Source organism: Protopterus annectens, chromosome 4.part0 (genome assembly GCF_019279795.1).
Source record: "Protopterus annectens isolate FY-2018-M chromosome 4.part0, PAN1.0, whole genome shotgun sequence".
In the NCBI taxonomy this organism is placed as follows: domain Eukaryota; kingdom Metazoa; phylum Chordata; order Ceratodontiformes; family Protopteridae; genus Protopterus; species Protopterus annectens.
This window is the reverse complement of record NC_056733.1, coordinates 296,768,557-296,785,345: the sequence shown is the minus strand read 5'-3', so window position 1 is coordinate 296,785,345 and position 16,789 is coordinate 296,768,557. Positions and strand designations below refer to the sequence as shown.

General features: G+C 36.7%; 1 protein-coding gene across 2 annotated transcripts in view; it reads left to right on the top strand.

The window, feature by feature from the left end:
- The window catches only part of CCDC60 (coiled-coil domain containing 60), a 751,208-nt gene that overhangs the window by 429,106 nt on the left and 305,313 nt on the right, over positions 1–16,789 (top strand). For both annotated transcript variants that reach the window (XM_044068284.1, XM_044068283.1), the window contains exon 8: positions 15,029–15,302. In XM_044068284.1, the coding sequence (XP_043924219.1) occupies positions 15,029–15,302 (274 nt within the window). The remainder of the gene's footprint in view (positions 1–15,028; positions 15,303–16,789) is intronic.

Sequence of the window (16,789 nt, the reverse complement as noted above, 5' to 3'; positions counted from 1 at the left end):
AAACTCATTTAGATGAAAGTTATAAATGGCCTTTTCCCCACTGTAGTCTGACCCTGCAGTTAGTATATAAAATAAGAGGGGGGGGTGTGGGGGCGAAGCCCCCAACATATCTTTATTATATATTCTCTTTTGGAAACAGCTATTTATTGCACTTGTAAGTATCACTGTGTATAGTTTAAAATGTTTATAATATGTGGGGGCCTATGCCACCCACACCCCCCCCTTACTTTATATACTAACTCCAGGGTCGCACTACAGTGGGGAAAAGGCCATTTATAACTTTCAATTAAATGAGTTTCAAAGAAATGAGTTTCCAGTGAAGTTAGCTTTCAGTGAAGTGGTCCTAATAATTAAATTTTCAGTCAAGTGAGTTTTCAATCAACCGTAGTAGACCCATATATATATATATATATATATATATATATATATATATATATATATATATACATATATATATGTGTGTGTGTGTGTGTGTGTATGTGTGTGTGTGTGTGTGTGTGTGTGTGTGTGTGTGTGCGTGTGTGTGTGTGTGTGTGTGTGTGTGTGTGTGTGTGTGTGTGTGTGTGTGTGTGTGTGTAAATGTATGTGCATTTTGTAAATATATATGTATATGTACATACATACATATACATATACCAACTCTAAGATTCGCATACGTTTCAGAAAAGGGAAAGTTCTGAAAAATGGCCATCTTGGACTTAATATATGTAAGTCCATTTGTTACCCATTCAGATTCCATGTTTCAGGATTCAGTCTAGTGAGACCCAACATTTCATAGGTTCATAGATGTTTACTAGGCTAACAACCACAAGGTCCTTTTTAAGCCTAGCCATGCATCTCAAATCTCTGACAAGTTCTGATACCCTTGATAAGTGTAAGTAGAGGCCTGGGAGATGAACCATTTACAAGTTTCTTGTGTCCATTAGAGACATAGGTGCTGAGCCAGGGATGAATTTCTTGTTCCCCATCCAGTTGTCCAAGTTGCACTTGAATTGGGTTATTCAGCATTGTTAGGATCAATTAGAAACACACACTTTCTTAAAATAGCAAGCAAAGCCTTTTAAATTTATCAATGCTTAACTTTTCTAGTATTTTTACTTTAAGTATGTTGACTCTCAGAATCTGACTATTGTTCAAGTAAATGCTTTAAATAACATAATTCAGTTCTTACCATTTTGATAGGAAAAAATGTCCAGCTTATGACATTTTTGAGCATGTGTCTCAGAGCCAGCTTAACCTAACAGTGCTCTTTTAACCATATCATAGTCATGATATTTAGTCCCTTCCATGTTCATGAATGGTTATTTAGTCAAATTAGTTGAAATTATTCTAGCCCAGTTATTCCAATCCCATCCCTCATGCTGACTGCACTATTCAAAGACCTTGAAGTATACCTCAAGGTCCTTTTCTCTGGTTAGTTGCTTAAGAGGTATAACTGTCTTTGGCATCACCTTGGAATTGGCAATCACCACCCTCTCCTCATCTGCAGCAACAGTAGCCGGAAAAAATTGAGCCACAGTCTTCATCTTAGCACAGGAGCAAACACATGTACTCCTACAAATTCCTAGCCCACACTGCTCCCCCAACAAGGAAAATTTGTTCAACTTATTTTCTTTTAGACAGCAAAAGGTGTAACTCACAATACCAAATATGTCCACTGCATCCACCAATGTGATATAAAATAATGCAGCAGAGACCACTAGTGCAGAAAATAATGAAGGCTTATTGAACAGAAGAAAAGTACTGGTACAGAGTCTTCTTGCATCTACAAGTGAAGCAAGATAAAGTATCTAAAGAGCATTTTCTGTTAGTCCCTACAAAGGAAAAAAAACAGTCACATATATAAATCTTAACACTATATAAAGGGAATTTCAACCAGATTTCTTCATTATGGATCCTTAGTAGACGAAGTCCAGGTTTTTGTAAGTTATTCTGCTATGTGTCTTTGCTACAGCATAGTCCCCAAAACCACTGTTCCAGGCACAAACTTCCACTGCGCTGATGGGCCAACATTTCTGACTTAAGGAGCCATAGCCCTCCTTTTGTACACCCTAATAATGGAAAAATAATAATTCTTTTGAGAAGCTTCTCCAGCTAACATAAAAATGTAAAGGCTGCAGAAATACCTCACTAAAAGAATCACAGGCCTAAAGTAGATACCCTATGCTGACCATCTAAAAAAATTCCAGCTATACTCTATGGCATATCGTCTACTCAGAGGGGATCTCTGCTTAACATACAAGGCCATGTCAAACCCTGAGCTGTTGGACATGCTCCACTTAAAGAAATCCCAGTCCTTCAGAGCCACATGCTCCAGGGATCTAAACCTTGTCATCACAATTAACAAAACATGCTGGAGTGATAGGTTCCTGACTCAGAGACTCACATACATGTCAAGCAGAGCACCTCCTTGGCTCTCTTCAAAAGGAACCTTGATGATTGGATGGGAGATAGGAAATTCACCCCAGGGATCATGTCAGTCGCCTGCTAGACAGGGGTCCAGGGAAGTAAATATTGTGGGAAGAAATATCTGGGGAATTGTTTGGCTAGGCTTGTATAGGCCCTAGGGCCGATAGCCTAGTACCAACCTAAGAACTTATGAACCTGTAAAAACTTGGAACTCCCTACCCTCTTCTATTACTTGAACAGACTCAAAAGTAACATTTAAAAGACTACTCAAAGAACACCTAAGACTCACATAGATGTGTTTATATTCACCCCCAGGCTAACCTCCCCAGCCATATCCACCCTCTTCTCTAATCTCCTGGTCTCTGTTTCAGAACTATACTATTAAGAGGAACTGCATTTTTTTTTTTTAATTTCCAGATTCCTCACAGTGTCACCTCTACACCTGGCCTGTCAGTTAGCACCTATACATATAGGGGCACTAGAACTGTTCTAAGCACATTTTTTTATAATTTTCTTTTCTTTCTCCATCTTGACACTTGCTTTTATACTTAGTCTATGTATCTTCTACTCAACTATGTTGTTTTACCTACTACTATCAACCTGACTACATCAAACTTGTACACAGTCTAACTGTATAACATTGTAAAAGATGCAACTTTCAAGACACAACTCACACCTTTGTATCTTATTCTGTAATTCTTACTTATGTATTGGCTCATTCTAACTGTAAAAAATTGTAAAAGCTGTTTTTTTTAATTCTGTGTATCTAATTTTAATGTTCATGCTTATGTACTGTCTATGTAAATATGATTGTTGCTGTTATACTCCTTATAATTGCTTATAATTGATTTGTGGAGCTTTTCTCCCCGGGCCTCCACTGAAAATGGACATGTATCCAGTTGGACTCTCCCAATCAACAAATGTAAAATAAATAAATAAATAAAGGTAGCTTTCCATCTTAAAGAAACAATAGTTTTACACTAATTACTGCCCTACATTTATCAATTTTAAATGTAAAACCAACACCTATAGTTGAATAATTGAGTCCATTAATTCAATATTCAACAACAAATGGAGTTCGTTAAGGCCCTATAGACTGAACTAAAGATATCTGTAACTAATAGAAATAAAAGTCTAAGTTGCTCTAATCTGAAATAATATGTAAAACTTTTGACCTTTGTAAATCTTTATGTATATTTCCGCTGAATACCTTCATGGGTAAGTAAATTGCCTTTATTATATATTTTCTTCAACATTTGTTTACCGGGCAAGTCTGACTTGGAACAAAGTCAATTTTCTGCAGAGGCCCAGGGGAGAAATGCTCCAGATGCATATCTTTGTAACATGGGAGAAAACCGGAGTACCTGGAGAAAACCCACACGAATGCAGACTCCACACAGAAGGCACTCCAGCCAAGAATCGAGCCAGAGAACCTCTTGCTGTGAGGCGACAGTGCTACCCCTGTACCGCTACACCACTGCACCTAATAAAGCGTACATATGCTATAATTTTTGTTTTTAATTCTACACTAGTTTAGGTAAAACTCCTAAAAATTAGCTCTATTACTTTAATCGATTTAGCTTTTATAATTTCAGCCTGAGTTCTGAATTTAAGATAATTTCAAACAAGACTGCCTAAATCCTTATACTCAGTCCGAAGTTTTAAATCAATATGCCCCACATGCACAGTTAAGAATGACATTATGCTTTTTAAAATAAAGGACTCCAGATTTATCCTTGCTAATATTAAGCCCATTTTATTTCAGCCAAGATGCAACTAAACTTAAATAAAAATTAAAATTAATAATATCCCTAGCTAAAGTCACAGCACATCCAAACTTAATATCATCAGTATATTTAGCCACCCATACAATGGAAGATTTAGGCATCAAGAAGAAGAGGATATTCAATAACATAGGTCCTAAAACTGAACCCCTTGGATCTCCTCTGTGTACTTGTGCCTAGTATGAGTTACAATAATTTAATTCTAACTCTCTAAAGTCTCCCATTTAGCCAGTTAGATGCCCAGTGAATAATATAAGGGTTGATCAACTTACACATTGCATTTATATTAATATTATGTGGAACACTATCAAAACCCTCTCTTATGTCCAGGTAAACTACTATGACAGATAAACCCAGAATAACAGGATTGTAAAAATTAATCAGATTGTTAATGTTGATCTTTTATACACGAACCCGTGTTGTGAAGTTTCCAACAGACTATTCGTTAAATCATTATTCAAAACTGATAAATGTCATCTTACAATGCTCACTAGTCTAGGGATGTGTGGAGGTATGACAGCCACCCCAACACACATTAACACACACACACACACACACACACACACACACACACACACACACACACACACACACACACAGCCCCCTACACCGCCAAATCACAGTCAACCACACACACACACACACACACACACACACACACACACACACACGCGCACACACACACACACACACACACACACACACACACACACACACACACACACACACACACACACACACACACACACACACACACACACGCACACAAACACACACACACACACACACAAACACATACATGTATACATACATCTACCTGACCCACTCCTTACACACACTCATGATTCCCTCACATACATTCACTCACAAACCTCCTGACCCTAACTTACCACTAAATTCTAATGTGCTTACCTCTTCCATGGTGGACGAGCATGGCCTTTTGGTTGTGTTCACTACCATGATCCATTAGGACTGGCAATGCTGATCTACACTTGTGTGAGCATGGGTTGGAGAGGCTGACATGCCTCAACATATCCACAGAGAAAGTTCTGGGAGGGAGTACCTGGCTAATAAGCATATGCCTCTCCCTGTACAGCCTCATTAGCATACAGCATGACTGCAGAGTTAGCCTTATGTGATGCTGCATGTCTTCATGTTAGAGCACCATACCGCACCATGGTATGGCTGTCTCCGAATTCATAAAGGTACTGCAATGTGTATCTTTTTCTACTATTAATATTCTTAGTGATGTCTTAGTAATGTCTGTTTATATCACCTTTACTCATGGATTGTGGTGTCCTTGTTTTGTTCACCTGAACATTTGCTAAAATTGCAAACGAAGAAAGTCTATAATGATTCAGAAAAAAACCTGTTCTGTCTGATCTACATACAACTCTTAGCAACCCTACACTTATCGCTGGCCTAAAATTATAACCTAAAATATTACTTCCTACGTTTCTTCTCTTCTAGATATTCTCACTGGAACTGCTGTCTTCTGTGTGTCTTAATGTGTTTGAATAAGATCACAAAAAACAACTGAATGAGGAAGCACCGAGCTGTTCTAAACCAAAAAACAGTCGCTAGCAGTGTTTCTCAAAATTATCAGCCACAGAACAGTAGTTGTGCTACTATGGGATTGAACAGTAGTTGTGCTACTATGGGAGTTCATTCTATTTAAAAGAAGATGAATGGTCTGTGATAGGTATCCATTCTAAACAACATAAAAGACCATAACAATAAAGTTCAGTAGGGCACACTAGCCAATAGCTACACTTATTTTTCCTGAATAGCAATCACAAACCTAAAACAAATCAGACCTTCTTTTCTGCCACTAAAGAAAAAAAGCAACTTAATTCACAGCAAGATAACTAAAACAGCTATAAACAGTGCAACAAGTAACAATATACTAGATGTTAAGCAAATCAAGTAAAATCACTTAGCTAGATGGTTTTGGCTTTAGTAGAAGGGTCAGTACAATTAGACAATGGTCACAAGTTTGCTTCAACAATTAGGTGAATAACAGTTGGTGTCATTCTAGGAGAATCAAGTATATCCAGTCGGACTCTCCCAATCAACAAATGTAAAATAAATAAATAAATAAAGGTAGCTTTCCATCTTAAAGAAACAATAGTTTTACACTAATTACTGTCCTACATTTATCAATTTTAAATGTAAAACCAACACCTATAGTTGAATAATTGAGTCCATTAATTCAATATTCAACAACAAATGGAGTTCATTAAGGCCCTATAGACTGAACTAAAGATATCTGTAACTAATAGAAATAAAAGTCTAAGTTGCTCTAATCTGAAATAATATGTAAAACTTCTGACCTTTGTAAATCTTTATGTATACTTCCGCTGAATACCTTCATGGGTAAGTAAATTGCCTTTATTATATATTTTCTTCAACATTTGTTTACCGGTCAAGTCCGACTTGGAACAAAGTAAATTTTCTGCAGAGGCCCAGAGCAGAAATGCTCCAGATGCATATCTTTGTAACATGGGAGAAAACCGGAGTACCTGGAGAAAACCCACACAAATGCAAGGAGGACATGCAGATTCCACACAGAAGGCACTCCAGCCAAGAATCGAACCAGAGAACCTCTTGCTGTGAGGCGACAGTGCTACCCCTGTACCGCTACACCACTGCACCTAATAAAGCGTACATATGCTATAATTTTTGTTTTTAATTCTACACTAGTTTAGGTAAAACTCCTAAAAATTAGCTCTATTACTTTAATCGATTTAGCTTTTATAATTTCAGCCTGAGTTCAGAATTTAAGATCATTTCAAACAAGACTGCCTAAATCCTTATACTCAGTCCGAAGTTTTAAATCAATATGCCCCACATGCACAGTTAAGAATGACATTATGCTTTTTAAAATAAAGGACTCCAGATTTATCCTTGCTAATATTAAGCCCATTTTATTTCAGCCAAGATGCAACTAAACTTAAATAAAAATTAAAATTAATAATATCCCTAGCTAAAGTCACAGCACATCCAAACTTAATATCATCAGTATATTTAGCCACCCATACAGTGGAAGATTTAGGCATCAAGAAGAAGAGGATATTCAATAACATAGGTCCTAAAACTGAACCCCTTGGATCTCCTCTGTGTACTTGTGCCTAGTATGAGTTACAAGAATTTAATTCTAACTCTCTAAAGTCTCCCATTTAGCCAGTTAGATGCCCAGTGAATAATATAAGGGTTGATCAACTTACACATTGCATTTATATTAACATTATGTGGAACACTATCAAAACCCTCTCTTATGTCCAGGTAAACTACTATGACAGATAAACCCAGAGTAACAGGATTGTAAAAATTAATCAGATTGTTAATGTTGATCTGTTATACACGAACCCCTGTTGTGAAGTTTCCAACAGACTATTCGTTAAATCATTATTCAAAACTGATAAATGTCATCTTACAATGCTCACTAGTCTAGGGATGTGTGGAGGTATGACAGCCACCCCAACCCACATTAACACACACACACACACACACACGCACACACACACACACACACACACACACACACACACACACACACACACACACACAGCCCCCTACACTGCCAAATCACAGTCAACCATGCACACACACACACACACACACACACACACACACACACACACACACACACACACACACACACACACACACACACACACACACACACACACACACACACACACACACACACACACAAACACACACACACACGCAGAAAAACACACACACACGCGCACACACACACACACACACACACACAAACACATACATGTATACATACATCTACCTGACCCACTCCTTACACACACTCATGATTCCCTCACATACATTCACTCACAAACCTCCTGACCCTAACTTACCACTAAATTCTAATGTGCTTACCTCTTCCATGGTGGACAAGCATGGCCTTTTGGCTGTGTTCACTACCATGATCCATTAGGACTGGCAATGCTGATCTACACTTGTGTGAGTATGGGTTGGAGAGGCTGACATGCCTCCACATATCCACAGAGAAAGTTCTGGGAGGGAGTACCTGGCTAATAAGCATATGCCTCTCCCTGTACAGCCTCATTAGCATACAGCATGACTGCAGAGTTAACCTTATGTGATGCTGCATGTCTTCATGTTAGAGCACCATACCGCACCATGGTATGTCTGTCTCTGAATTCATAAAGGTACTGCAATGTGTATCTTTTTCTACTATTAATATTCTTAGTGATGTCTTAGTAATGTCTGTTTATATCACCTTTACTCATGGATTGTGGTGTCCTTGTTTGTTCACCTGAACATTTGCTAAAATTGCAAATGAAGAAAGTCTATAATGATTCAGAAAAAAACCTATTCTGTCTGATCTACATACAACTCTTAGCAACCCTACACTTATCGCTGGCCTAAAATTATAACCTAAAATATTACTTCCTACGTTTCTTCTCTTCTAGATATTCTCACTGGAACTGTTGTCTTCTGTGTGTCTTAATGTGTTTGAATAAGATCACAAAAAACAACTGAATGAGGAAGCACCAAGCTATTCTAAACCAAAAAACAGTCGCTAGCAGTGTTTCTCAAAATTATCAGCCACAGAACAGTAGTTGTGCTACTATGGGATTGAACAGTAGTTGTGCTACTATGGGAGTTCATTCTATTTAGAAGAAGATGAATGGTCTGTGATAGGTATCCATTCTAAACAACACAAAAGACCATAACAATAAAGTTCAGTAGGGCACACTAGCCAATAGCTACACTTATTTTTCCTGAATAGCAATCACAAACCTAAAACAAATCAGACCTTCTTTTCTGCCACTAAAGAAAAAAAGCAACTTAATTCACAGCAAGATAACTAAAACAGCTATAAACAGTGCAAGCAGTAACAATATACTAGATGTTAAGCAAATCAAGTAAAATCACTTAGCTAGATGGTTTTGACTTTAGTAGAAGGGTCAGTACAATTAGACAATGGTTACAAGTTTGCTTCAACAATTAGGTGAATAACAGTTGGTGTCATTCTAGGAGAATCAAGTATATATGAGCATGGGATGAGTTGACTGATAGTCCAACTTGTTTTGCAAGGAGTGTCCTGTACCTCTCATTTATAGGTTCACAGGTGATTACTAGGCTAACAACCTCAGGGGACTTTTTTAAACTTAGCCATGCTTCCAAAAGGTGAGAATCAAGCCTTGTACCTTGTGTCTGTAAGTTAAATACTTTAACAATTATGCCAACCCCCAACTCCTTAAATAGTAGACAGGCTGCAGACTATTACATGCCTAGCAAATATCCAGACAGTGACCAAAGGTGAAACTCAAACCTTGTACTTTGTGTTTGTGAATAATCACCTTAACCTTTACACCAACCCCCCTCATTCAAAGACTTCTGCATGTTGGCTAAAGCCTTTGCTATCTCCATAGTACCTTTTATAGACACAGTCCAGTTAATTGACATTTTAATGTAACAAATTCATCAGACCAAAAATGGACCTAATTAAGGTGCCACTTTACAATGCCAGAAGACTTAACAACAAAGTGTCTGATAATGAGGCTCTCTTGCATCTGAAATATATGCATGTTTGTATACTTGTTGAGACTTAGTTTCAATGTAAAGAATACATTCCCTTTCTGTCTGGGTTTTGCACCTACCATGACTTAAAGCCTGGAGGTAATAACTATGGCACCTCCAGATCTCCATAAGTAAGACAAATTAATAACTTATAGAATGTTACAGGACATTCTCCATGCCCCAGGATGATCATGGTGAATTTCTGAAAGTTTTTGAAGACCTACCAATTAACAAAAACTCAAATATTTTGGAAGATTTTAACAGTCCTTCAATTAAGTAAGGATCCTATACCTTGAATATAAGGTACGCCCAGAAGTTCCTGGACTTAATTTACAAAAATTCCCTTGAAGAAATAGTTTGTAAACTCACCAGAGGTTATAATATTCTAAATTTGGTCCTTACAAATAGAGCTTCTACATGTTGTGCTCCTGTAGTCTCTTCTTCTCATGTTATGTAGGACTACACTGAAACCAACAACTCTGAATTTAAGGACTTCAAATGCAAAAACCGTATACAATTATATGCAAAAATATCAAAATTCACCAGTGGCAACATCAGCTTGGTCAGTGATACAGCAGTCAATTTTACAAAGGAGTTATATCCCCACTTAAACAAATTTATTGAATTTGCAGTCTTAACCAGAGGAAAATGTGATGGAAAATTGAGAAACAAACCTCTCTGGTGGTCCACTAATATAAATAAACTGTACAACAAGAAAAAAAAATTCTCAAATAATACAATGCATCCAAAACTCCACATAACAAGGACACCATAAAAATATTCCAAGGGAACTGAAAAATACTATTACGACCAAGTAACCAGTTAATGTAGGCTACCTTCTGAAGGAAATGATAACCATAAAAAATATTTAACTACATTAGGAAACTAAGGAACAGTACTCATCAATGTTCAGAACTTTTCCTAAAGGAAACCACCCACTCCAAATATACTAATAAACAAGTTTAGTATAAACTTCATACCCAAAACATCTATTCAGACTGCACATATCACAAAATCCTTCACACTCCCTATTATCAACAATAAACATGTTCGAATGGTACTATCAAAGACCAAAAACACTTCCTCTATGCCACCTGACAACATACCCTGATCTTTAGTAAATAGCACCAAACATGACTTCCCAACCCACAGCTCAAATTAGCCACTGGATTTATTCCAAAATTACGGTGTACTGCAGTGGTGATGTCGCTCAACGTGAGTGGCCCCACCATGGACCTTGGAATTTAATTGACCCAGCTGCCTTACAAGCTTGCTGTACAAAGCTATGGAGAGTATCATAACTGATCTGAACAGTTATAGCATTAAAAATCTCATTAGGCTAGACCCTTAACCATTTGGCTTTGTCAAAGGGCAAGCCTGAATATTAAATCTAGATTATTCTTTGAGAGGGTCACCCAGGCTGTTGAAAGTGATCATGTGTTTGACACCATACCTCAATGCAGGCATTGTAAGTGCGCTAAGTGCATTAAGTATATATCCATATGTGTTAGGATGGATAGCAAACTGCCTAAAAGACAGAACCCACATAGTTTATGTGGCAGGTGCATAATCTCAAAGGGAAAAGGTAACCAGTGGACTTCTGTTGGGTTCTGTACTGGGACCCCTCCTTTTTATCTCTGACCTCTAAATTGAGAATGACCTCTAGTTAACTAAATCTGCAGATGACTACAAGAACTTACCATAGTTATTACATATGGTACAGAAATGCAAAAAGTATAGTCTCACTTAATTTGGCAAATAACCTCTACACTCAGCATATAGTATAGTTAATACTCCAGTACTAAATGAAAATGTAGTCAGGGACCTGGGTACCTGGGTTGACAGTTCCTTTTCCTTTGATCCTTATGTGGTGACTGCAGTCAGAAAATCCTTCTACTTATCATAACTAATAGATAAGGGTATATCATCTAGCTCTAAAGATGTCATTGCTCCCTGATATTTAACACTGATTAGACATACTATAGAGTATAATGTAACTTAGGGATGTACCTCACTTGACATTTCAAAAAATCTAGAAAATTCCTAGAAGTAGCTAAGAAGGTTTCAGGTTTAAAGATTCTGTGCTACTAGGAGAGGCTAAAGGCTTTACCCCTGTACTCAAAAGTCTCTTGAAGCGACATTTGTGCCTCACCTACTGCACTGTTAAAGACCCTTGTCTCCTTGATCTCTTACATCTCTGCAAGTCTAATAGCCTAGCAATCATAAGAACCAGAGACCCAAATCTCTGCCAGTAGATAAACAGAATGTGATGGAGAAACAGGTTAATTACTCAGCACCTCCAGCTTGTTTGGAATAGACTCCCCAGCAGGCTAAGCAGTGCAATACATTATCATCCTTCAGACAGAACCTGGATGATTGGATGGGCACCCTCAAATTTACCCCCAGGACTAACTGGCCTTGCTATCCTTGAGAAAGGGGATGCCGTCCAGGGAAGAGTAGTGGCAACTCATTGATCGTCACGAAACGAAATAATGCTGAATCTCCCATGAATCCTATGAATGGATAAACTCCAACTGCAAGGCGATACAACCTCAGAACTGCTATGTTAACAATGAGTGATAGGGCAAGGCTGCCACCTTCACTTGGTGGTGTTATATGCTATCTAATTAAGTTCTTTACGAACAGAAAGTGCTAATGCCACTGGACAGTGAAGTGGTGCAGTGGTAGTGTTGTCGCCTCACAGCAAGAGGTTCACCAGTTCAATTCTCAGCTGGGGTGCATTCTGTGCAGAGTCTGCTTGTCCCCCCTGCACTTGTGTGAGTTTCCTCTGAGTGTTCTGGTTTCCTTCCCCCGTCACAAAGACATGCATCTGGAGGGTTTCTCCCTGGGCCTCTGCTGAAAATTGGCTTCATTATAAGATGGACTTTCCCAGTTAACAAATGTTAAATAAATAGTTAATAAAGATTCTCATTTTATAATGAGTGTTTTTGCTGTTTATATTAATTACTGCCAAATGTTTTTGTTTATGCATTTTATGCAGGGTGGAGTTTTTGGGCAAAGTTCATTTCAGTACTTGCTTGTCAGAACATCAGTTTCTTGTAGTTTCATGATTACTCATTGAAAGTGGTTCTGTTTGAAATAGCTGATAGTTTTGTTGTCTAGTTTCTAAACAAATGTCATGATGCCAGTTTTCATCAGCTTTTGTAGTATGGTCACTTGCTGAGTTTGAATGTTTCACTTAACTTCAAGTCTTTTTTTTCTGCAAATTGTTCTGCAGACCATTTTATTAGATAATTGCATTCTATTCATGAGTATATAAACTAAAAGTTACATAATGCATTTATTTGAACTTTGTTGGTTGAGTTAATCCCACTAAGTCTACTGCCTTTTTTCAGGGGAGAATGGAGGTGATATTTTTATTAACTGGGGAATATTTGGCCAGGGCATACAAGAATTTCCCCTACTCTTTTTGATAACTGCCATGGGATATTCTGCATCCACTTGAGATACCATCAATAATTTAACTTATTTAAGTAATTAAAAAATAACTATTCATATAATCTTCTTATGCAGTATGAGTAATTCCAGTGGGTGTGTTTGAAGATGGATCTATTTATATAGATATAACTATTGATATCATCTCCTTATGCAGGATGAGTATTTCCAGTGGGTGTGTATGAAGATGGATCCAAAAAGATTTATGAACTAGATTAGGAAAGGAAGAGACAATATGTTGTTTCCATTTTGTTTTTTCATATAGTATAGGGATTGATGTAAAGGCTGTTATTTGAGTTTTCTTAGTTAAATTGTTTTGCCTCATCTTTGTATTTAATATATATGTATGTTGATAGGTTTATCATCAAAATCTCACAACACACTTGAGCGAGTGATTACTTACCTGAATTAAAACATTGTAATATTCAAATGCCAACTGAAAACATTGTAAAATTCAAATGTCAACTGATCACAACACTGAATCTGGTAATTTAAAAATGTCGACAGTTAGCAATATTGACATTACTGAACCTACCTGGACTTCTGGTTATATCCTACTAACATTTTGTAGGGGAGCAAACCCCCCTGCAACCCCCATGTGGGAGGCTGCACCCCCACACCCCCTGATAATTATATATACAAACTGTGGGATCGCATTACAGTGAGGGGAAAGGTACATTTCCTGATCCCCACTGTAGTGCAATCTCCATTCAAAACTATGACTCCACAATAGTGAATGCTAGTGTGCATTCGCTGTTGTGGATATAAACATTAATAAATCAGCATTACAAAAACTTGGAACAGTGACATTTGACCTTCAAAGGATCTCGTAACTGTCTTCCAAGATTTTGATGGTATACCATGTTTATATATATATATATATATATATATATATATATATATATATATATATACATATATATATATATATATATATATATATATATATATACACACATATATATATATATATATATATATATATATATATGGTTTACCTTCAAAATGTTGAATGCTAAATGGTTGAAAATGAATTGGTTGAATGTACTATACTGAATGATCAAAATGTTGAAATAAAATTAGTCTAAACTCACAATGTCGAAATTATCGAATTTGCCCATTTCTGCACTGTATTGCAATATCAGAGTTGGTATATTTAAGTAGGGGGGTGTGGGCTGTGCAGCGGGGGGCGTATCCCCACCCTGAAAAATAGTAGAGGTGATCTCATTGCTTTTTCAATTAAATGATTTTAGACATTTTGATCATTCAATGTTTTGGGTTTAGATGTTATTTTTCAACCAAATGAACATTAGACATTATGGCATTCAACATTTTGAAGGTAAACCATATATATATATATATATATATATATATATATATATAGATATAGATATATGTATGTATGTATATATATATATATATATATATATATATATATATGTATATATATAATATATATATCTATATGTATATATATATATATATATATATATATATATATATATATATGTATAGACACACACACACACACACACACACACACACACACACACACACACACACACACATGCTCACACACGCCTTCCATATATTTCCTTCACTTTAAATACTTTTAATATCTTTCAAAATAACTTTGTAAAAAGGTCATCTGGTTCACATATATTGTATAATACCATAATAGGGACAATTGCTTCCATAAAATCTGCATAAATAATTCAAAATATCCATTATTTGTGGCTTGCAGTAAAAGCTGTTGTGTTTATTAAGAGGATGTTTTCTTTCTTTACTTTTCATTATTTCATCAGCCAAGAAAACCAGTTTACAATATTGCCCGTCGTCAGCAGTCAGTTGTTTTAAGGAGGACTTCCTCTGTAAGTATCTCCAAAATGAGTGTTACATCAGGGAATTTACAGACTTCTGCTACAGGAAGCATGTCTTCATTAATTCAGATCTCAGATGACATGGGTTTGGGATCCTCTCTTCTGAATTCCGAGACAGCTATTGAAGGGGAAGACGCTGAATCCATGAATATTAGTAACAACAAACAGAAGAAAGACGAAGAGGGACCAATGTCAAATTGTAAGCTTTTTTAAAATATATTCCTAAACATGGACATTATCACACATCTGTATCACTGATTATACAAAGCATAATACTGCAGTGCACCCATTGCCTTACATTTAAACAACATGTTTTGCTTGTCTGAAGCAAAACATACAGAAGGCTGCATGAACCAAAACTGCCACGTTATATTTTTCAGGCAGACCAGTGGATGTTTCATAACTTGAATGGTATTTCTCAACAACAGATCTTACCACAAAAATCCAGACAAATATTTACACTAAATGCATTTGATGAATAATTAAAATAAGCAAGTAAAGCATAAAAATAATTCCATTTGTCAGATAATCTACATCATTACACACAGTTCTGTAGGTGTATAATGTATTAACACTTTATAATGTGAATAGTAATTAACCATTAATTTAAAAGAGTGATTTACTACTCTAAATGTGCAGTTTTCTATTACTCATAAATGTATTTCAAATGGCATCTGCAGGTGTGTAGGACAAATTAAACTGTCTTTGTATCCTGTTTTTTTTTTCTTGTGTATGTATGTATGTATGTACATATATATTGTAAAGTCAAACAAACATCAGTGGTACACAATCTTCTAAAAGACAAATAAGTGCACCGAAGGATTAACCTCTGTGTAGTGGCAACCAGAGGAGAAAAGACATACATATACCTTCTTTCTTTATTTCAAAAGTCTCAGATCTCCCACAAAGGGACATGGTTTCTCACTTAAAGGCTAGCAATTCCTTTCTTGAGCAGGGATTAATGTCTATTGCCAATGTGTGTTTCCAAGTTGCTGTTGTCCCTCAGGATTCCTTTGCAGGAAGATGTCCAGGTTTCTTCAGGTGTAATTCCACAGCGATTATTCTTACTACAGTACTTTACCTAGAATCAGAGTTCAGGCATACAATTCCCCTCCTTGAGGGGCCAGTGTTACTCTGAATTGGCAGGACTACAACTGTCTTCTGATATATAACTAAACTATATAACTGGTTCTGTTAACTAACTGAGCAGAAAGAAATCCTCTCTGCCTAACAGCATGGCACCACTTAAAGCAACATTTATATGTGCAATCTTCATGCACATGACTGACATCACTTTTAAAGCAACAGTTCTACTTACACACGATATTTACATTATTTTACATCATTCTAAGACACTTGCCTGTTGAGAACCCCACATGTTAATATAAATATAGATGAGGGGTTTTACTTCATTTGGCTGAACACTATTTTATTTAACAGAATGAAGTATCATCTGTGCAACATATCTGTAAATGTGTTTTGTGCAAAATGGTTAAAAAGGCGGGTATGTGGGGTGGTCATGTGTTTGTGGGCTAGGGTTAGAGTAGGCTTTAGATAAGGGGATACATTTAGTGGTGTGTGTGTGTGGTGAATGTCCGAGATGTCTTGTATAGTAGTGTTAAGGAAAGGGATTGTCTAAGGTGAAGTGTACAGTACAGTTGGGGTTAGAGGCAGGTGGAGGGCTAG